Source organism: Lasioglossum baleicum, chromosome 2, assembly GCF_051020765.1.
Source record: "Lasioglossum baleicum chromosome 2, iyLasBale1, whole genome shotgun sequence".
Lineage (NCBI taxonomy): Eukaryota > Metazoa > Arthropoda > Insecta > Hymenoptera > Halictidae > Lasioglossum > Lasioglossum baleicum.
Genome location: NC_134930.1, coordinates 20,931,579 through 20,953,724, shown reverse-complemented (window position 1 = coordinate 20,953,724; position 22,146 = coordinate 20,931,579). Strand labels below are relative to the sequence as shown.

General features: G+C 43.8%; 1 protein-coding gene across 2 annotated transcripts in view; it reads right to left on the bottom strand.

Moving 5' to 3' along the window:
- The window catches only part of LOC143220322 (uncharacterized), a 40,063-nt gene that overhangs the window by 17,323 nt on the left and 594 nt on the right, over positions 1–22,146 (bottom strand). The window contains exon 2 of one of the 2 annotated variants that reach the window (XM_076445992.1): positions 19,889–21,574. In XM_076445992.1, the coding sequence (XP_076302107.1) occupies positions 19,889–21,532 (1,644 nt within the window). In that variant the 5' untranslated portion in view covers positions 21,533–21,574. Of the gene's footprint in view, positions 1–19,888; positions 22,145–22,146 lie in introns of those variants that run through there. The other variant, XM_076445998.1, reaches the window with a different exon arrangement.

Here is a 22,146-nt window from a genome sequence, read left to right as displayed (position 1 = left end):
AGTTTCTCGCTGATGCGAGAACGACAGGCGAGACGTCTCGAAAATAAATATACTCGGTCAACTCGCAAAAGATCTGTCCAGGAAATACTAAATACTTCTGCAGATAGTCCGTGGCATACGTAGGTCATGCCAATTAGGGTCGGGCGCGAAGTCCGAAGAAAATACTATTCTTTGCACTCGCTGCAAGAGAAACCGTGCAAATTGTGATACTTACTCTTGGCGATGGTAAACGCAATTTTTTAAATTGGCGACTCGGAGTCACCACTAAAAATCGCTGCACCATTATTCACAAGCTTGTTTAAATTATTAAATATGTTGGTATCTAATCAATTGCTACACATTTCAGTATTGTATGAGGTATTAGTACAATTTCGTATCCATCAAATGAAAAAGATCATACACAATGGAATTATTCTAGCTAGGTCGGAAGAAATATCCCACTTTCAAAATATTTAATTGTACATGATGTTTCATTGTATTATAATATACAAAATGTTTAAAAATCAGAAGTGGAAATCCAGCAGAAACTGAATCCCGAGACAGTCCGCTAGAAATTTCGGCAGCAGAGAAAGTGTAAGGTATTTAGCGTCCGGCAATAAACGAAAAGTGTCGAGGCTGACGTGGGACAAATTTCACGGTTCACAGAAATGGCGGCCGAAGGTTGAAGGACCGCAAGTAACACGACCATAAGTTTTGACACTGAGTACATGTATTTGACAGTCGCACAGTGGTTTGAAAATCCAATTTTTCTGACCAAAATTGTTTTAGCGTTTCTCGATGGTTTAAGTGAAAACTATATATATGTATTAACATTTTAAAGAATCGAGGTGGCTTCCGGTTTTTAGAACAAATATTTTGTTGCAATTTTTATATTGGAACTTGTAGAAGCTGATCGACTTTTTAGGGAAACATTTTCTTTAGCGCAGTATCTTCCTGGAAACAAATAATTTTCTTCATCGGCGACAATTAAATCGAGGATTCCACTGTTTCATGTTTCGCCTACTCATTTTTGTTACAGACGAATAAAGTCCGCAGTCCAGCGATGACATTTGACAATTTTTTGTCTCTTTTTTCTAAAACATGTAACGTTATAGACATTCGTATCGTGTGTCAACCAGTTATTTTCCCTCCTGAACGTTTTTGTCGCCGCATCCTTCCATTAGACGGGACAAAATGTTTGTTTGCGAGCTCGGCGGATTCATCCCGAAGTCCATCAGCTAATAGTAAAAAAGAAATGACAACAACGTGATACATTAAAAAAGTTGAGGGTGACCTCGGATACGAGAAAAATAACTGAAAAAATTCTGCTTTTAATGTTTCTCGTAACAACTACTTTCTGCTGAAACTGCATCGAAATCCATTGATGCCACTTGGGAGTGTTTTTCTGGTCCACCGTTCTTACAGTAATCACAGGTCTGAGAGTTTATCGCGGTCATTATCCAAAGAGGTAGAATCCAATAGAATTACCCGCTATCTTCTTTCTCGAGCTTTCTGTTAGCTGGGAAGAGATTGGAAAATAAAATGAGAATTGTAGAGTGCGTGCAAGATACAAAGGGCACCTCGTTTAGGTAGCTGAATACCAACCCGAGAGCTAACGAGGATCAAATTAAAATGATAGTCCTTTCTTGTATTTCAAAATACCGAAGCGACAATAGTCGCCCACTTTCTATCTTTCCTCTACAGTTACTGTCGCGTGAACGTGTGGTAAATAGTTTTTATCGAACTTATTTTACTTCGAAGTTCCAAAAAGATTCTTCAGTGAATTCGCAAAACAAACAATAATAATAGAATAAATATTTATAATTGTTGTCAGATTGATTTCAGCCACTTCTCACGCCGGACAGACTACAGCTGAGGAAGTTGGTTCGAGTTAGGCGAAGCGTGCACCGCTGCATTTCATGAAATTAGAGACCCGGAGAGAAAGATGCGCATCTTCCTGCAACCGGAGTAGAGCGATCACGAATCCGCTTCTTGCGACCGTGTCTCACGAGATTTCGGAGCGTATTCGCATGATCAGCATACTCGACTCAAGACGCTCGTGGCTACGGGTGAGCGGAGTTTCGAGAGCTTGGACCAGAAGAGAAATCTGTGACTACGCTCCTTTTTTGCCGGGACGGTAAAAAGCGAGGCGACTTGTCGTGGTCCACTTGCAACGAAACTCATTTAGACCGGGCCGAAGCGTAATAAGTGGTTCATTTGGGTACGGCTGGTACCGGTGTACACCTTTCTACAATTTTCTGTTCGTAGGTGTATCTGGACAACCCCGCGACTTGTGATTTATAGTCTCCGCTAGCTGATTCCAAATTCACGTGGCTCATTTTTACAGACTAACGTCGAGCTCGGTAAAAACCGAGAATTTTTTTACAAAGTTCCATTGTTGGATAATGAAGCGATTCGGTATTTCGATATGAGCTGTTAACCGGTTTTATGAAGTGGTGGGTGGTGTACAAACATAGACATTTTAATTGACATCGTTTCGTGTATGAAATGAAGTTCTTTTCATCCGCATTGATTGTGGGATGCACCTACGCACGGGAGAACATCAATCCTTAAGTATCATAAAGTTTGAACGTAAAACCTCTGACACACAAGTCAACCACGCAAAATAAACACACCCTGGAAAATGACTACAACCTCTGTTATCTCGTATTATTCCACGCATACGGAATAGGCTTATAAAGAGAACAAAAATATGAATCAAAGCAAGTACAAAATAATCAGGGAAAATATCGAGATTTTTAAGAATATCAAAAAGTATGATTAATTTATACATTTTCGCTCGTTGTTTCTGAAGTACGTAAAGTGGCCATACACGTTAAGTATGCGTCGAATCATGTTTAATCATACTTTTTGGTTGCCCTTACGCCGTCTGTAACAGAATATACTTCGATTTTGATATTCTTAAGAAGATTTCGATGTTTTCTGTACAACCTGAACGCGTTAGGGCGTCGGATCCATAACTCTTCCCGTGTGGGACGTTTTCGATTTCGAAAAAATTGCTTTTCGCTCCGGTCTGTGCATCGAGGAATTGCGCGAGCGTTCAGCAACTGCCAAACAAAGTCAACGCGTCGCGTCGGCACAGTGTCTGCGTCTTAGAATCGCCGGTGGCGAAATCGAATAGATTAGAATCGTTTCCATTCGCGGTATGTTCTCCGATCGGGCCGGTGTCACTCATTGCCAGACGCGCCGCAATATTGTCAACCTGCACGTTTGACGCAACAGAAGGCCGCCGGTTGTACAATATTCGCCGGTGAAGCACAGAGCGTAATGGCTGCTTACGCAACGCGTTTCTGAAACCTTCCTCTCTCGCGGCAGGTACATTTACGGGGGGCCATTTACTTAGCGACAATTTTCCCCGGTTTCTTAACGCGTTTCATTAAAGGGTAAAAACGGGAACGCAGAGCCGCGACGGGCGTTACGGTCAATGTTCTGGCACAACCAGCGTCGAGGAGAGAAGGATCCTCTCTCTTCCTCTCTCTCTCTCTCTCTCTCTCTCTCTCTCTCTCTCTCTCTCTCTCTCTCTCTCTCTCTCTCTCTCTCTCTCTCTCTCTCCCGTGATGTCGAGATTAGAGCAACACCGTTCGTCGGGGAAGGCAATCTCTGCAGTTGCTGCGACCGTTGCAACCGTGCAGTGTTTTTGCCCGTCCGGAAAAATCCGGACGAAAAGAGCAATTCGTTTCTTCTACCGAGCAAAGCGACGCGCGTTCGCGTACGAAACAGTGAAACACCGTTCTCGATTGATTCCGCGACGGATACACTGTGTGTTCGATCAAGTAAATTTCTTACCAAATTCATTAATCGCGAGAGCTATGAATTAATTTGTACACTGAATATTTCTTAAGGGCCATTTTATTGTTGCAATTAGACCTATCTAGCTCAAACTCGACATTACTTCATAAAAGAATGCTCTAGCTTGATGATACTTCCCAAATGAACTCTGACCCGACTTGTTTCCGGGATCAACCGAATATTCGCAGGCCCATCTAATTGCTATAGTATTCTAATCTGCCAGCGAACCCATCATAATTTGATTTCTTTCCGGGATAATGTTCACAGCGCCATTTAATTGGTATAATATTCTCATCTGGCAACGAATGCGAGAAAGATGGGGTTTAGAATCTGAAGGTAATCTTTCGGCGGATCAACACAGCGGAGGATCCACCTTCAACCTCGCACGGTATTTAAACGATGAGAAAAGCTGCTATAGGAAGTCGGGAGATTTCTTCCGCGTGCTTAACAATACCAGACTAACGCTTAATACCTCTGCGTCGCCGCTGACATAACAGAACGCGCACGCACACGAAAGCGCAAACTGCTGTCGTAATTTCCTGGTGCGCGAGCCGAGCGTCATTATGCGCCGAGATGCATCGATGGAAAGAGATCCTCTCCAGCTCCTAGACGGCCTCTATCAGCGTTATCGCGTATTAACGTGGATGTAATGCTAATGCGCCGCTCGTTACGATCCGCGCCGCGCGATCATCGCGATTATTAAGTTTCACGCGAACGAATCGGTATTAAATGGAAAGCTACAGTTTTAGCTAAGCGCCGGAGCGACCGACGCGAAAACATTTCGCTCGTTAAGTTCGTTTTAGCCTAATTACACCGCAGACGCAACCATTAATCGCCGATTTTATCGACCTGAGGTCTTCCGCCGAAAATCGAAATTATGACTTTCGAACGCCGCGCAGTGCAGCATTTGGTCCGAAAAGTTGGAAAAATCTGTTTCAGCGTTGTTTATAATATTATGAAATCAGAAATGCATTGTAATATCTAATTCTCTGTCGACAAAGAATGTTTTTCGAAATTTTGTACATGGAAGTTTGTAGATGTTTAAATACGCTTCAACTCTTTTGTTCGAAACGTTTCTTCTTGTTCGTTGTAGCGAAAACATCGGTTCTCTTTTCCGTTTCGTTTTAGTTGGACCAACCGCAGCAGTCGATTTTATGGCAGGCTTGATAAACGATTAGACTGATTGCAAGTGTTCGAACCGAACAGAATCTTCAAAAATATCGAAGTTCTATAAAGATTGTGTTGAGGAAGGTCCATTAGTGGGGTGAATGAAAAATGAGCGAGCGGTATCGCGGAGGTTGTTAATATTATTTGTGGGATAGTGTTACACAGGTTCTCGAAGGCAGTAAATTGCACCGGCCGTTTCCCTGTTCATTCTACGAGCTCATAAATGTTCCGGCGCGAATTCCTAAACACGGTCTGACGTGTTCACGAAAATATATATATGTATGTTCCACCTGTTTTTTCCAGCACACGCGCGCACACGTAGGCCGAGTGAACCTCGTTGGTTACATAAGAAATTGTCCGGCATTACGCGTAAAATATGTGTATAGCGTGGACACGATAAAACCAGGCTAGCCAAACGAAAGGTACGCGCGTGTCGGTGGTGCGCAAACGATTAACCGGCGTGGTCCCGCGTAATTAAAACGTCGGGACCTTAATAGTCGAATAATCCAGTTTCGGAATGTGTTCGGTAAATTAAGGCAGAAAAGGGAGACCGGTCGGTTCGTTTCGCCGGCAGTAGAATTTAATTAAAAACTCCTCGATAGGGAGAACGTGTGCCAATGACGAACAGTAAAACGTAATTCGAGGCGTAACATCGTTGACGGGAGTCCCGTGACGGTCTCCTTCGAATCCGGGCAATCGCGTTTATGCGTTTATGACAAAAATGACACTTAGTTGCGATTTAATACAGTAAATTTAATACAGATTTGAAAATTTTAAGAACGCCGATGTGTATTAGTTGCAGCTTATGAACATTGTTACAGAACGAAAGAAACTGATACGAACAATTTTTGCTTTGCATGAAGTTCCGCAGTCGAGTGATAATAAAATTGGCGACGGGTGCTTCGATCAGCCGTAGTCATCGACGAGCAGAAGAGCAGCAAGTCAACGGTGAAAACGCTTTTCGACGAGGGTCAATCGGTCGTTCGAATTGCAACCTTCGCTCTTCTCGTTTTTTAACGACCGTCCTATTAGACGCGAATCGGACGTTTAGAAATCAACTTTAACTGGATGGCTCACTTTTTCCACCCAATCGCAGTTTTATTCCGTCGAGATCTGCTTGCGATCGAGTCGCTCATTAGGCACGCGCTCAGAAATGAATTTTCAGCAGTAGATTTATCAACTTCCATATTTTAACGAGCCAGACCCGTGATTTAAACAAATTTTGGTGATTAATAATCAATATTTAAGCATTCAAACAAATGCAGCCACGCGAAGAATATAAATTTTCTTCTTCAAACATGTTTCCATCGCTGCTGCTATCAAGAAAATTATTTCCGTAAATAGAAAAATATTTTTACCCTTGATTTTCAACGTAGATTATTACACAGAGCACCGTTCAAGTTTTTATAGAAGTTCCACGATGAAATCTAATGAATCTTCTACCTCCTACATATTTCCATCGTCGAGTAAGGGACTTCAAAGAATGTACAAAGGGTTAACAGCAGTTTATTTTCTGCTCGCTAAGAAAGGGGCCGTCCATCATCTTCTTCATAAAGTCATCGAGGAGATGATACACGCGCGCGCATACGTGTTAATGTCGCCGATTTAATCGGCGTTACTTTCGGACGGCAGAAATTTTCGGCTCGGCTAATTTGCATGATAGCACGCACACGAAGACACGCATGGGGAAGCAGCAACCCACTTGGCTGTCCCCCTTCGATCCCGGCGACGACCTCTCGAAGAAGAAGGTGAAACGATCGATGATAAACGCGACAGAAACACGACCCACTTCATCGTCCGCCCAGTCGTCCACCGGCAACTTTCTTTCCCGATCAATTCTTGGCCATCGAGCGCGTGCTGCACGCTGGTCCCAGATCAGGATCTAGCAGATCAAAGTCGACATACTACTAGGGTTGCCAGATCTTCTATATTTGATATGTACGAGTCTTCTATTATATGTTTGAGCTTAATCTTTACGTACCTATAGGAATTTTCAAAAATCTTTTTTTGAATAAAAAAGTTTAAAATGTGCTGTGTACCTCTTTTACTTGAACTCCTATATTTTGATCCTATTTTTTTTTTTAATTCAAATAAATCTTGAGAACAATACATTTTTGCTAAACGTTCTTTCCTCTTTTCAAAATATGAACACTAATTAACACTGAACCTAGCATTGCCGGTCAAATGACCGGTCTTACATTTTTAATTTTATAATTATTGAAATTATGACGTGGCTTACATGGAAAATGATTCGATAAATTTATTTATCCAAGCATATTGCAATAAAAATTGCCGAAATCTAAATAAATAGAGCCTTGTCATTTTTATCAGCTAAAACATTTTAATCGCTTTCAGAGCTCGCTAGTTTTTTGTGTTTAATCACGTGTAATCATACTTTTTCGTTCCCTTACGCCGTGTATAACAGATTGTGCTTCGGTTTTGATATTTTCCCAACCTTTGTGCTCAATGCTGACTTATATACGTTGAGTATGTCCGCTTGGTAGTTTTATCGAAAGTAGCGGCAGTTTAAACGAAGTAGTATGAAGAATGATCGAAGTAGAGATCAGCAATTTATGGGTAGAAGGCGGGATGTCGCGCTTCATGTTCTATTTCACCGCGATGCTTATTTGGCTCGCGGGCAAATAAAGATTCGAATGCTCTTTGTAAAGCCCGTACGGTCGCCTGCGTGTTCTGGATACGAAAACCGGGTCGATGGGAATTACAATTTAGTCCGCGGCGTTCGTCACGACTTATCGCTGTCGTAACGGCCGTTGCTGGGTCGATCGGAGAGAATATGCAACTGCAGCGCCGATACAGCCGAGATTCATCTGTTGCCAATGTCTCGTGCTACTTACCATTATCGAAATCACCGTGGCTTGGCGTGCAGGCACAGAAGTTACGTGAAACTGTAGGTTTTTCGCATTTTCACAATCGGCAATTATTACGTACATGTACATTTTCTGATCGTTTAATCAGCTTCGCTCAGGCCTGTGGTTAACGGTTGATTTCTAAGGAAATTCTGGAGTCATGCCGATTCACATGATTCAACCGGCTCTTTTTTGAGATAATTATTTCAAAATGATTAACCTCCTTTCCGAGATAGCCAAGTCATTCGCGAGTCTATTAATAAACTCCCGGTAAGTGCTGGCTGGAATGAGCCAGTTGTAAAATTAATGAATATTACGCGAATCGATCACGAAACGAACGATTTCTTGGTGGATTGCGGTGCGTGCTCGGCCGATCATTGTAACGTAAATTTATTCGCGTGGTACGGCTCTCCGGTTGATGCGTTTCTTACCGAACAATTTTCGAAAGTGCTCGCTCGCTAAGACGCGACGCGATGTAACCGGCGTTGCTGGCAAAGGTTGAATGAACCGGCGAACAAGCTAGCCAATAATCGGAATCGTGCGAGCGCCGTCGACCCACTTGTCCACGATGGCTTCCGCCTTTTCGTTCTTGTAATTCCTCTCCGTCGAGGACGCCGGAGGAATCGGCGCGAGGGGTCGGCGAGGTGCGCGGCAGGTGCCCAGACCGGCATCGTGAATTTCCCAGTTAAAGAAAACGCGATAGGCATGTCCGCGAGACAAATCGGGTGGGAAAAGAGAAAGCGGGTCAAAGAGGCCACCATGGCGACAGCAACGGCGACCAACAGTTTTAACCTCCTCTTGGATTCAACCTTCTCTCGGAGTTTGCTACTCTCGTCTTTTTTTCCCGGCTGCTGCGCGACTCCTCCTTCTGTCAAGCCTTCGTCGTCCGAACTGTCTTCTCTCTTTTATTTCCGAATTGTCTGATTTGTCTCGCGAACGAAATAATGAAAACATATTTCGTTCCTCTCTGCTAATATTGGGTCGTTCGGAAAATCGTTTCGGTTTCTCAAGGGAAAATGAAAGCGTATCTTTTACCATTTAGAATGAGCTTTATGACAGTTTGTTCCGTGATATTTTGCGATTTTTTTAGGCTACCAAAAGATTTTCTCAGCAAAAAATTGAATTATATATGACTTTTTACGATTTTCTTTTAAATGCACCGTGTAAAAAATGTTGTAATCCGATGGTACATGTATCCTTTCCTTGCGGTGAGAAAAAAGCAAAATTAATTTTGCATATTTGATGCAAGGACAAACAAAAAATGCTTGAAACGTTAGAACGCACGATTTTGCGATTTGCTTCATGGAAAATGCAAAAAGATTGCATTCCAAGACACAGGTGGCAAATAGGAATTTCTGTCTTCTTTTAATGGTCTTGTTAAGTTGAAATTAATGCACCGATGTCCTTAAATCTCCTTAATTCGTCCACTGCTTTAAGTTGTACGTGCCAAATTTTTGTCATAAATGCATACAATCCGCAGTCTAGTAGAAACAAAATGATACATTCTTTCTGAGAATGTGGGATGCAACCGGAGAATATATCAGACGATGTAGAAATGTAACCGTAAAGTTGAAGAAAAGAAAAACTCGCATAAATATCCGCAGACCGTAGCGAATGCTGTAGCAACGAATGTGTTCCGATGATCGGAGCGAAGACTCCGTTCTCCGCGATAGGAACAACTGTTACGGTCGAAGGCCTCGAAACGAAGGAAACGTTCTTTTTTGCCGTGTGTGATTACGGTTACGGTTACGGCTACGACTGGATGCATCGGTTAATATTTTTACGCCAGCCGAGCCGCAGTCGGAAACCGTGGACGTGGACACCGAAAGAAGCATCATTCTTAACCCGGCGAGCGAGCTAGCGAGCGAGCGATGCAACACGAAAGTTATGCTATCCGTCACTGTCGTGGATATTCGGTCGGGAGGCTCCGCAGGGTTTCGTGAAAGACTGTACGGTTCGATGATTGTTTCTTTTTTTTACGGCTTTCCGACGACATTAATTAATTTCGAGGGCTTCGACCGACAATGTTTCCAATCTCTCAGTTTTACCGTGTACCACCGTGACGTTGTAACAAGTTCAAGACTGTAGAATTGATTTCCACCGAAAGAAAGCGGCATTATAAACAGTGCAGTATAGAACAAAGCACACAAGTTTGTTGAATTGTCGAGCAAAAACAGCTCGGCGCGGAATGTGTTGATTGAAAATTTTCTACGGAAGTTTGTAAACGAATTTCACTGATGTACCGATTGCTGAAGGACTGCACTGTGCGCATAGTATGCAGAAATGCATAAGGATCTGTGCATCGGCTCTGAATCGGCCGGACCAGGGCCGCGAGAAAGTAAGCCGAGGAGATTCGTTCGCGTACCGTTATTCAATGACGAACTACATTACACAGGTGCGCGAGCGTAAGCGGGCCAGCACTGGTAACCCAAAATTTCGGGAATCTGGCTGCCACGAGCAAACCGGTTCATCAAATCTATAACGGAAACGCTGGACCTTCAGGAAAGTCGTAACGGGAACGGAACGGCACGGTCTCCGGCACCGAGATCGAGAAAATATAGGTGAGCCCGCGATGCTGAGGCCTTGCGGTCGTAAGTACAGTGATCGAGATACTGTTCTCTAGCGCGGTGTCTGCCTCCTTCAATTAACAGATAGAGGCTGTCACAATGACATCTCTTATTCCTCGAATTCGCGTTATTAGATAAAAGTGGGCAAGTACAATTTGAAGCAGTGGACATGTTAAAAATATTTATGGACATAGCGACGTATGTATTAGTTTCAGCTTAATTGGATGATTCAAAGAAGAATACAATTTTTATTCGGCTCCTGTGTCCTGCAATCGATGCGCACATTTTTTATGTTGCATAAAGATCCGCAGTCCAGTGATCGTGTAATCGAGTACTCTGATTAATTGGACCGTCTCGACTCCTCGGGTGATTACGTTTTAAAGATATCAATAAATTAACACATTACCGACCGGTTTGCTTAATTAAGAAAAATCATTTCATGGCTAAACACTTTTTAATGGAACCATCAATAGTAACAGCAATTTTCATTGAGAACTACCATGTCACCCACAATATCGTCATCTAATAGTTTCATTTAAGATTGCAATGTAAAAGAAAATTTCTATGCTTTCTTTTGGTACAGCACAATGATTGAAAATCCTATTGATAGGCTTCCGGTAGGTAAAATGTTAACGTGGAGTATTTCTGCGCGGATCGGATACGTTCTCGCGATTGACTTCGAAAACTCTGCTGAGCCGCGAGGACCAATTTGTGGTCGTGAACCTAGTTACGCCGGAGAATCTTGCGGAAAATGCAGGGCGACGTGACATTAGATATTCAAGTCGTTCCTTCTAATTTCACCGTCTTGAAACTTTCTAATAACGTAAGTTTAGCGCGCTCTGTTATTCGACGCTATACAATGAAGATGACACCGCATCGGCAACGAATCCTTTGAAAACTCCGTGACCCTTGAACTTGTAACTCTTCGTAATTCCGTGACCTTTGGAGTAATAGCTTCGTGCATTCTTGGGGACCTTAACCACTGACGGAGGTGAAAGACACATTAGATGATTGCATAAGTTCGTGCCCGATTTGAAAATCAAATTCAATGGCTCAACTTGAAAGAATACAGCTTTATTACTCAATTATATCGTCACCATTCTTTTCTACAATTAGAAAAGAATTTGCTGTGCAGTACAGTTTAGAAATAAATAGTGACGATATGAACATTGTCGCGGAGATGGAGGAGGAGCCTGATGAAGGTTTGATCTGTGAAAATCAGGTACGAACTTATGCGATCATCTGATATATTGTTGTTAGAGTTTGTGGTTCAGGATATTCAGCCGGGATCAGAATCAGTCTTATTTCAAATAAACTCAGACTTGTTAAATAATATTGCACAGCTTTATTATTTACACGTATAGTCGTTCAAGATGGAGAAGAAGAAGTGAAGTGAATAGTGAAAAAAAGTAATAGAGTGTTCAAAAGAATAGAAAGAGGGCGCGCAGACTGTTTAGTGGACGCGGTGAATTTGAAATATGGAATTTATTTCTAATAATTGTTGAGATAAATAGTGACGCGACGTCGCGGAGGTCACTGTCGCGGAGATCAGCTGGCTGACAGGAACGCGTTAATCGTGGTGCGATCTTCCCATGAAAAGGACGAGCGAGTGCCGATCCTTGTTCGAAAGATGGGCCGGCAACGGGCCTCGTCCCTTCAGTCAGTCCAGTGCCTAACGATCAGCCTCCGAGGCGCGCTGCATCATTACCCTTGCGTCACTTCGTGGAAGCGTGGCGCGTTTCGCAGCTGGTTCCCACGAGACCGTGACTTTACCGTGAATGCAAATTCGAGCGGCGCGCGATTAATTAAGAATTCCCACGGCGCCGCGCGTAATCGGTTGAGGGAAACTCGTCGAGGGAAATGCGACGCGTCGTGGAAAATCGCGGCCCCGCTCGCGCCAACGAGGAATGCGAATCTCTGTTCTGCATCGGGGCAGAGCCGCATCCTTGACAGAGCGACTTCTCGTCTTCGTCGTCCTCGCGTATGGAAGAAGCACGGTAATTGCTGCCCACGGTGCATGGAGAACGAGCCTAGTCGAGCCTTCGCCAATCCGTTCTCGTGCGAAAGAAACGATTCCATGGCCGGCCTCGACTGCAACGACAATGGACGCCTGCCACTTTCCATTCACGGCGTCGTTGACATTTCTACGGCACGCCGACCGCGCTCGTTCGTGCATAAATAATTGAACCGCGCTTATGAAAGCGCGACTTTCCACCGTGAATTCGGCATTCCCCCAGCCACGCCGCACCGCCAATTAACGATTTACCACTTCCACTCGTGTTTTCGCGTGTCGACACGTGCTCGCTTCGCCTCGAATTTGGGGACGATGCAGAAAATTGTGAAACTTCCGTTTCCTCAGTTAGCCGAATGTCCAAGGAACAATCTGCCAATATGTATTCGTTTTCTCATTTGTGTATTCACAAAGCACTGTGATAAATTAAATAAATTATTGTTTCATAGAAGTTTCTTTAGCTTCTTTACATTTTTAAAAAAATTTTACTTGTGAGCTATATATACATATTTGTGGTTTTTAATATTCTATTTTATTTACCATATAATTCGAAAGACTTTCACACGAAGTCATGAGAAACGTGTCATTGATTTCGCATTTCTGAGCACAAGGTCGTGTCAAGGTCGTAATATATACCAGGCCGTTGAACTTAAAAAATGAAGTTGACCTTGATGACCATGAAGATGAAGATATTTGAAGACAATGCAGATTTTTCCAATGAATTAGGGACTTCGATTGAATCGGTACGTAGCTCGCGAGCACATCTACTGCAAGGAATAATCACCAGTGAAAGCATGTCGTTGGAAATTCATCGAGGAACGACTCGCTTCGTTAAACAAAACGCAGCGAAAAACTGAACCTCATGTATATTAACCGCGCGTAAGTGAAATAGGCGCCGCGTTCGACCAGCGACAGAATCGCTAATTAAGTAAGAACGGGGCGACCGATACGATTCTTCCGGAAAACGACGGATAATTAATTCGAAGCGGTAGAACGTTTTTCCAGTGCAATTTTTTCCCGCGGGAAAGCTACGGGAAACGTACTGTTCTCCTCGCAAATGGAATACCGAGTAACGCGGACGGAATTTTTAATGTGAATTTCCGTGCCAGTAGTTCAAATGGGCTTTTTAATTAAGTGTAGTTCTTTCGAATTTCGGGACACGACGTATCCACGAAATAGTCGTACAGATAGCCGAAAAGATGTGTTATTCGATTTTTTAGGAAAAGATACGTTCTGAAAATATACGTACATGTAAGGTAAAGGTACCAGTTACCGTGCCTCACCAGGTTATCGGACACAAAACAAATGAAGTGCCTAGTATTCCTTTATTTTCAAATGAAATCGATGTTTCCCCTTTGCATATACATCAAAAGTATATATATATATGATACAATACAATAATACAATATATAATAAATAATACAATAATACAATAATTTTTGTTTAAGATGTAGAAATATTAGTTAAGAACCTTATTCCCTGAGACAATGCAATTTTTCGTTCCTGATGTGTACGAAGCGTCTCGGCGTATATTAGACTCGACAAAATTCTTTACTTTTACGACAGAAAAATTCCGCAGGAACGTTCCACGAAACTTCAATTCATCGCTCACGCGTGTGATACGAAATATGTAAAGATGAAGGGGGAAGGGCGACGCGTCGCGATCTTCGCCCTGTTAAATGCAAATTCGTCGTGCGTGAACATAGGGGAGCCGAGATAATGGCAGTTTATCCGGCGTCTTTATGAATCGTAAAGGAATGCGTGGTATTGCGACGTCTGGAAACTTTCTAACAGCGAAAGATGGGAACGAGTCCTTTCTCAGGAGACGCGAAAAAACTAATTTTCCCCTAGCCGAGAGATCTAATCCTGCTCGGTGATCCAGATGTCGAGAAGACATTCAAGAGGTGTCAACTCAAATGAATAAAACATAATAGTATTAGGTTGCAGGGAAAGTTCTGTCGTATTCGAAATAAGCAGATCATTTCGTTTGTGAATGAAAAAGAAGTTGTTACAAATAGTGAAAATGAGATATAATTGAATAATATTAAACAAATATGTTTAAAGATTGACACAAATGTTTTCGACGTAATAAAACATAACTTGATTATTTTAACGAATTGAAGGAAAACGGTTTGCAGGCATCATTTCAAGACACAGACTTGAAGAATGAGTAATAAGAAGGAATTTATCTTTCAATGTTCCAGACCGAAATACCCTCTAGAGTTTCGCAGCAGCCTCGCCCAACCTTTCTCCCTTTTTCCGTTTCGAGGACGGATCCGTCGAGATCCTCCCCGTTCGTCGACCTTACCTTCCCAGCATTTATTAAACAGTTTTATGGGAAACGTCTATCAAAGTGTTCCACATTCGGGTTAAGTAACCGTGACGTGTATCGATGGAATACATCGATGACTGCCAATCGAGCTTCGGACCTAGTTATTACAAACGTGGCAGTGAATCGATAACGAGAGCAATGCCTTCGCGGCGTGATGCGTCGATCTACTTCTCACTGAACAGTTTAATTAACCAAAGAGAAATTAGCTACGACGGTTGTCAATGGGATTACCATGCTTTTCCTTCCGCATATAAAGAATTAGCTGAACAGGCTTGGGAATTCCTTTTTCAACAGTTATCATTGTATTCCTTATAATAAAGCTAAATGAAGCTGTGCAGTTTTTGAGGAGAACGTTACCAAATATCGCACTGTTAATTGGCAAGATCATTAACTTGCGAGTCTTCTTCTTGTTCATTTCAGAGAAACGTGTCGATGGAAGCATATTTCGTGAAAGAACCGGGTTAAAGGTCTCCGCGGTGGGAATCGCTGGTTCTCGAATAATTTTTAGTTGTAAAAGCGAAAATTCGAGCTGAAGATTGACATCATTGGCTCGGTTGCCCTTCAATTTCCGGTCCCAGCTTCGCGTTTTGTTTTCTTCTTACAATTCGGAAGTAGGGAAGGTCGCGGAGGACGAAGAGGAAAAATCTGTTAGAGGAGGACGACCGGTTTCCTGCTAGGGACACCGAGCACGCTCTCCTGCTCGTTGCCGTGATATCGCTTTATCGGATCTACCGTTATGTCGATTCGTTCTGCATCGACGATACGATTCGCCGACGCGGCGCGTCTACGCGGCACGCTCCCGCATGGCAACACCGGAAACGGTGCAACACCAGGACGACGATGAGACGTCATCGATCGACGCGGGTCGACGTCGATCCAAACCGATCGCCCACCGCCGGACAAGAGGTGATCTAACTGTACATCTAACGCTTTTCGCCAGCTCCGAGAGTCAAGTGCACCGGACGAGCAAACCCGTCGAGCGCATCTAGCAGCCGTTGCTCGATTCGATTCTGCTCGAAACGCTGCGCGTCGAGCAACGATCGAGAAACACCGAATTTCCGGTCTTTCACAAAACTCTAGGAGATTTCAGTTACATAATCTCGATAGGACTGTTACTTTCCTTCGAAGGTCGAAGATTGCGAAGCTTCGATCTCAGAAACTTCGAAGATGATGAGTAGACAGCAGATCTCTGTGCATTTATGAAGAAATTGGGCGAAATATAAAACGGTGTAAGATTTGAAAGATTTGAGAATATTTCAATACTGCTTTTAAAGTAAAAAATCTTAGAAATCATTAAGGGATGAAATAAATTTTTATTTTATTCCTGCTTCCCCCCCCCCCCCCCCCCACAGTTAATGTAGAACATTTTACTACTTCTAATCACGAGACTGCGGATCGTTATGCGAAATAAAAATTGTCTGCCTCGCTTGCAAGAGAGAGAAACTAAATTGAACGTTATTTCTTCCCTGAATGATTTAAATAGAGAGGAGAAATCATGTATTGCCATGCTGAAAATCAAAGAAAAAATGTTTCTGCATCGCACACATTGGGAGCAAAACCTTCTTTGAAGAAGATTCGCACAGTGTCAGCGTAATTGATTCAGAAAACGGAATAATTTGTTTCGTCTTCGTAAAATCAGATGCTACGACCCCAAGAGCCCCCAGAACCGTTATTTCTGTAATTGATAACGTATAATTAACAGATGCATGAATTTTACGGCTTCCTACAGCTGTGGCTAACTGTGCGATCAGCCGATCTCGGTGTCAGAGGTTGATTAGCATTACAAATCGACGCTAGGGTTCACGCGAGCTTGCCAGATTGCGCACGCTAGCGTCTCCGGTGACGGGCAAGGACTATTGTCTCACCGTTTATTACTTCATTGTTCCCTCTTCATGAATTCTGACGCAAAGACGTTCGAAGTTAATGGTCGACGACGCGGAAACCACTGAGCGAGGACTCGTTTTTCCGGAACTCGCGAATCTGGACCAACCATAAGCTGATTTTTCGACACCATACCCTTCTGACCTTTGGGAATGCCTTTCACCACCCTCTCCCAGTTGCGATATCTTGGTCAGTAGCATTTCGAAGCAGCCGAACGGGAAATGCTGGAAAAGTTCCGCCGTTCCTGTAGCTCGGAATGTTATCGCGGATTAATTATGAATCGTGTGACATTTCACCGTGGAACTGTTTCTTGTGCTACACTGTGTATACCCACCCGCGGCGTCTTACTTTCTAAACCGTAGAACGAAGAACGCATTTTGTGAACGCGCTGTCTAATTAGGAGAGTGTATACACCGGCTCATGAAAGTATTTGAACGCATGTCGAAACAGTCCGACGTTTTTAGAATCGGACCGAACTACCTGACTTATTTTTAAATATTAGAAGAATTGGTTTACTAAATGGCATGCAAGAAAGATTTCGAAAAAATTGCAGTCGCTAAAAATTACATGTGAAAACAGAAGATACACTTTTTAAAACTTTTTCTATTCTAGACTTTTCTATTTTCTCATGTAATTCTTAGCAATCGCAATTTTTTCGAAATCTTTCTTGCATGTCATTTGGTAAATCAATTCTTCTTATACTTAAAAAAAAGTCAGGTCGTTTGATCCGACTATAAAAAAGTTATACTGTTTTATAATGCGTTCAAATACTTTTGTGAGTCGCTCACGACAGCCAGTTAAACATCTTGGAAACGAATATTGTATTTAATTTTCATTTTTAGAATCGAAAGTCGTTTCAAGATCATGCCAGTAACATCTCCAAATGACATACGTGTACGATTAATTTACAATTACATTTGTTATACACGTTGTTTTATGATCAGGATTGTCTCTGAATCGACATGCATAAATCTCGGAGTGCTTTATAATTCACAGTTGGTACAGAATCGAACGTGACACTCTTTGTTCCATACATTCGTTAAATTCTTGACGATTATTACTCCATTGGTTAATAAAATTTCGCGTAAAATACGCGCGTTGTTATTCGAAACCATCGTCCGCAGCATCGCGTTCTCGCGACATTGTTTATCAGCCTTTACACAGAGGCTACTGTTACCGGCACAAACGGAAATGACAGAATTGTTGTAACCGAAACAATTTTCCGTTAACAAGCCAACGGTTATTTAATCTTCTACATCTGAGCGGATCAGTGGAAATGTTGCAGAACAGTTGTTCGGATGCTGGTCAAAGTAACGAACTAAACAGTGTTAAAATCGTGGAACGCGGAATAATTATCGAAAAATTGAAGTTCCTTAACGAAGTCTGTAACGATGCCTCGTTATCCCGAGATGTTCCAGGTTCCGGAAGACGCGCTGGTAAAGTAAACAAAATAATTACAGGGCATTAAAAATGTACTCGCTCCGGCAAAGTAACCAGCAGGCTCATTCATTCGAACACTCGCGGCTTCCTCGTTGGATTCAATAATGGATGCTCCGCCGTATTCTTTAAAGTGCGTTACACTGTAGCGAACGAGGAAGCAACGGGCTCGCTCTCCGAGCGTCACCAATTAAAAGAAAAAAACCACGCGAGAATAACCTGCGCGAATCGGTTAAATAATGCCGCCACCGGGGAACAGGAAGAGGCATTAGATAACAATGGCCGTTGCATCATTCTTATCGTTTGTTTACGACGTAAGGATTCAAACGTAGAACTTTCTCAGGGTTTTCATGTACATATCTGCGAGGGCGCACTTTAGGAATTTTTTACTGGCTAACCAAGTGAAGTAGCTTCGTGAAACTTTACAGAGTTGTTCGCGCATGCTTCGAGTATCTTTATAATTTTTTATACGCTGTTCTCATTAAAACTGCGAGTGCTGTACAGCGAATTACCGAGGAGGATCAATTGAGCCGTTTACTTTGAAAGTGGCTTAAGTCCATCTGTTAATCAGGACTTGTTAATTCCTGGAGACTTATAATCAGGTGAATAACTACAGCAATTCCAATGATACCTATCCGCAAAAATTCGACAGGTACACAAAATGGCACGGACATAAGTCGGACTGTAAAAAAATCCGTCCCCAAAGCAGCAGGAGCGCGCTGGCATCGATCGGAGTCGCGGGAATACCCTTAACAAGAAAAGTTCTCGCGCGCGTGCCTTTTCTCGCGGTTCTTTGAACCCGTTTCCCTCGTGGCCCGTCTATTTTTACGTCGGTGGTGGATCTCGCGGTTCTCTACGCGCGGATAGCGTTTCGCGATACGTGGTCTCGCTCGCGGCCGATAAACATCGGCTAATTTAAAGTTTTCATTCGCTTGGCCGTGCGGCATTGCAACCGAGCTGTTTAGAATTCCGAGGCGGGCAGGATCGGCCGTTAATTGGCACGCAACAGGAATTCCTCGGCGGCGAGCCGGAGCTGAGGCTACAATACACCTGGAATACACAGAGCGTCCAGTAATTTTTAAGACCGGTGCTGAAAAACGACGATGAGACAAGCTATCTGATTCTTCCTTACATTTTTTTTTATTCGAAATATTCTCCTCTCGCTTGAATACGCTTGTTACAGCGATTCAATAGCAATTCGAATGCGTGTTCTAGCTCATTTTGTGGATTGGTCGAAGTATCATCGAAATAGCACCCTTTCAACTTCAGTTTCGATTTGGGGAATGAATAGAAGTCGCAAGGAGCTGAATCAGGCGAATAATAATCCGGTATAGCCGGATAAGGTAGTCAAAAATGCCCTTGAACCGAATTATATCGACGATGGGTCATTCGATAGGACACCAAGAAAAAACATACTGTGCAAAGTTTCAACCCTGTGTCTCGATCCGGAGGGTAGTTATGGGGTAAAATCGAAAAATCAGTTTTTGGCCTATTTTCCCTAGTTAATGATTTTCCCTAGAAATGAACTTCTCTCATCGATAACTGCTTTGAGCAATCGAAACAGTTTTTCTTCATCGAAAACAGTCATCGAGTTCTTCGAATTTTTTTCTTTATATTTTGTGTAGATTATCTTAAATTTCAATAATAATCAACTGTTTATTAACGATTTTTATCATAGAAAATTTTAGAATAACTGTTATTTTTGGTTCCTGGTTATTTTCCCACCAAATGAAATGAAATCTCGACGAGACATGGCGCCAATCTTAAAACTGACTGAACGCATTGCGTAAGGGACGACGAATACAAAGAAAGAGGCTAGAAAATCGTGTGCACCGACCTGGGAGGATGGTTTCTGTAGAAACGTCGCGATGCCGGCTCGCACCCTGTTTTTGACACCGCGCACAGTTCCCTTGGCACTGCGTATGGCTTCCTTATCGAGGATCTTGTACCCGGCAAAACATTCGTCGGTGTCCTTATCCCCCAACACCGTTCCCCTGCTCGCGTCCTTATTGTTCCCCTTGAGCTCGTTCACGTGAAACTTGTAGAACCTGTCGTACTCGTACACGTACTTCTTGCCGGTCAGAGGATTCACGGTGGTGTCGGTGTCTCCGGTGTTCACGGATTCTTCGACTATCCTCCTCTCCTGCTCCTGCTTCCTCTCCTCGTAGGTACACTCCTGAACCACCGGCGAGGAGGACAAAGATTTCCCGTTTTGCTCGCAGCCGGGCTCCGGGCTTCTGATCCGCGGCGTGGACGAGGCTTTCGACAATGTGGACGCGGCTGAAGGCGACGGCGAGACGCTGGGCGATTCTACGGACGAGGAAGAATTCAATTCGACTTCCGGCGTGTCTACGACAATCTTGGCGTCCTTGTTCATCGGCTCCTCGGCTCCGTTCGACAGGTCGAGCCGGTTCAAAGTGAGAACAGTGTCCTTGCTGTGATCCTCCACACCGTTCCCCAGGTGCTGGTAGTCCTCGATGCTCCCGTTCACGTTGCCAACCACTATCGAGTCGGCCAGGTCTCCGGCGTTCAGAGAATCGCAGCTGATGTTGCTCTCGTTGTCATCGCTGTCTACTTCCGCGCCGCTGCTGGTCAAACTACCGGTGCGTTTGTGTTGATCGTTGGACAGAAGCACGGTGCTGGCGTTCTTCTTCTTGGGTAAAGGTGGAGGCGTACCGTCGAGATCGCTGCAGGTGCCGCTGTCCAAGGTGTCGCTGGGAGAACATTGTCCAGAGGACATCACCATCCCTGCCAACGGGCTCTGGTAGTTGTAATAGAAACAGGCGTTCGACCGGTTGCTGCCGGAGTTCAGGGTGTCCTCGCGGTGTACCATGTCTTTCTCCGTGTTATTCCGGTCGTGTTTATCGGGGTTGTTGTTGTTGTTGCTGTTCGGGTTGTTGTTGTTGCGCTCGAAGGTATTGCTGCCGACACTGATCCTCACACAGCCCTCACCGGCACTTCCACAACGCTGCTCGTTCACCAGATTCGTCGCACTCACGACCACACCACCGTCACGCTTGCTCAAACGTTCGCACGCGGTCCCGTTCGACTTCTCGTCGGTTTCCTGGCCGATCTTCTCGTCCAGAGTCAATCGTACAGTAGAGATCACTCGGCCGTTCTTGTCGCCATCCGGATTGATCTTGATCTTCACCACGTGAGCAGCCTGTTGCTGGTGCTGTTGCTGAGGCAGAGACTGAAGCTGCTGCTGGCTCGGAGCCGTAGACTTCACGCTGGTCTGCTTACCGTAGCCGTTTGCGGATTGCACTTCCGGGATTCTTCTCCTACAGGCTGCCGAGGAATCAACGCCAGGAGCGGCCAGTCCGACGAATACCGTTGCTCCGGCCCCGGTGCTCAGAGTGGACGTGGGGGGATTGGAAACAGTCCGGATTGACACAGTCTGCCGGGCAACCTGATTCGCATCCCGGGCCTGAGCCTGAGCCGGCAGTGTCGGTGGAACGGTCATCGTCGCGATCTCCTCCATTTACACATCCGAAACCACTGTCACTTCTTCATGGAACTACACCTGCGACCACCGATCGGAACAGCTATGTATTCGGTTGCTCTCTTTCCGAGACCTCTTCCCCCACTATCGCCTGCCCTCTCTCCCTCTCGCTCCGCTTGTCTCTCGGTCTCTCCTTCTCTCTCTCGCGCTTTCAGGATTCCTAGCGGACCTCTGCGACTTATGAATGGGACTCCTACGCTAACGAGTCGCGCTCGGTTATCTATTAGCACTGCTTTTCGGAGCTGTTGAATCCGGAGCTCGATCGTCTTCGTAAATAACGAATTGATTCTAATTTAAAATTAACGAAAACCACGATTGATAAGACATTTTAAGCCTTTGCACTCGGTTGTCCCCTCTGAGGCACTACTAAAAATATCAGTATCTATCAATCACTGAACATTTAACCATCAATTTAAAAAATCATAGGGAATGGAAGTATTCTAGATCGGAAGGAATGTTTAATTTTCCATTTAGAACAGCTCCGAGTGCGAAGAGTTAATCAATTTCGAATAACGATATGTTTTTGTTTTGAATGCTCAATTGTCTTTATAAATAGCAATTGATTACGCGTCTTGTAGCAATAAAATTCAGCA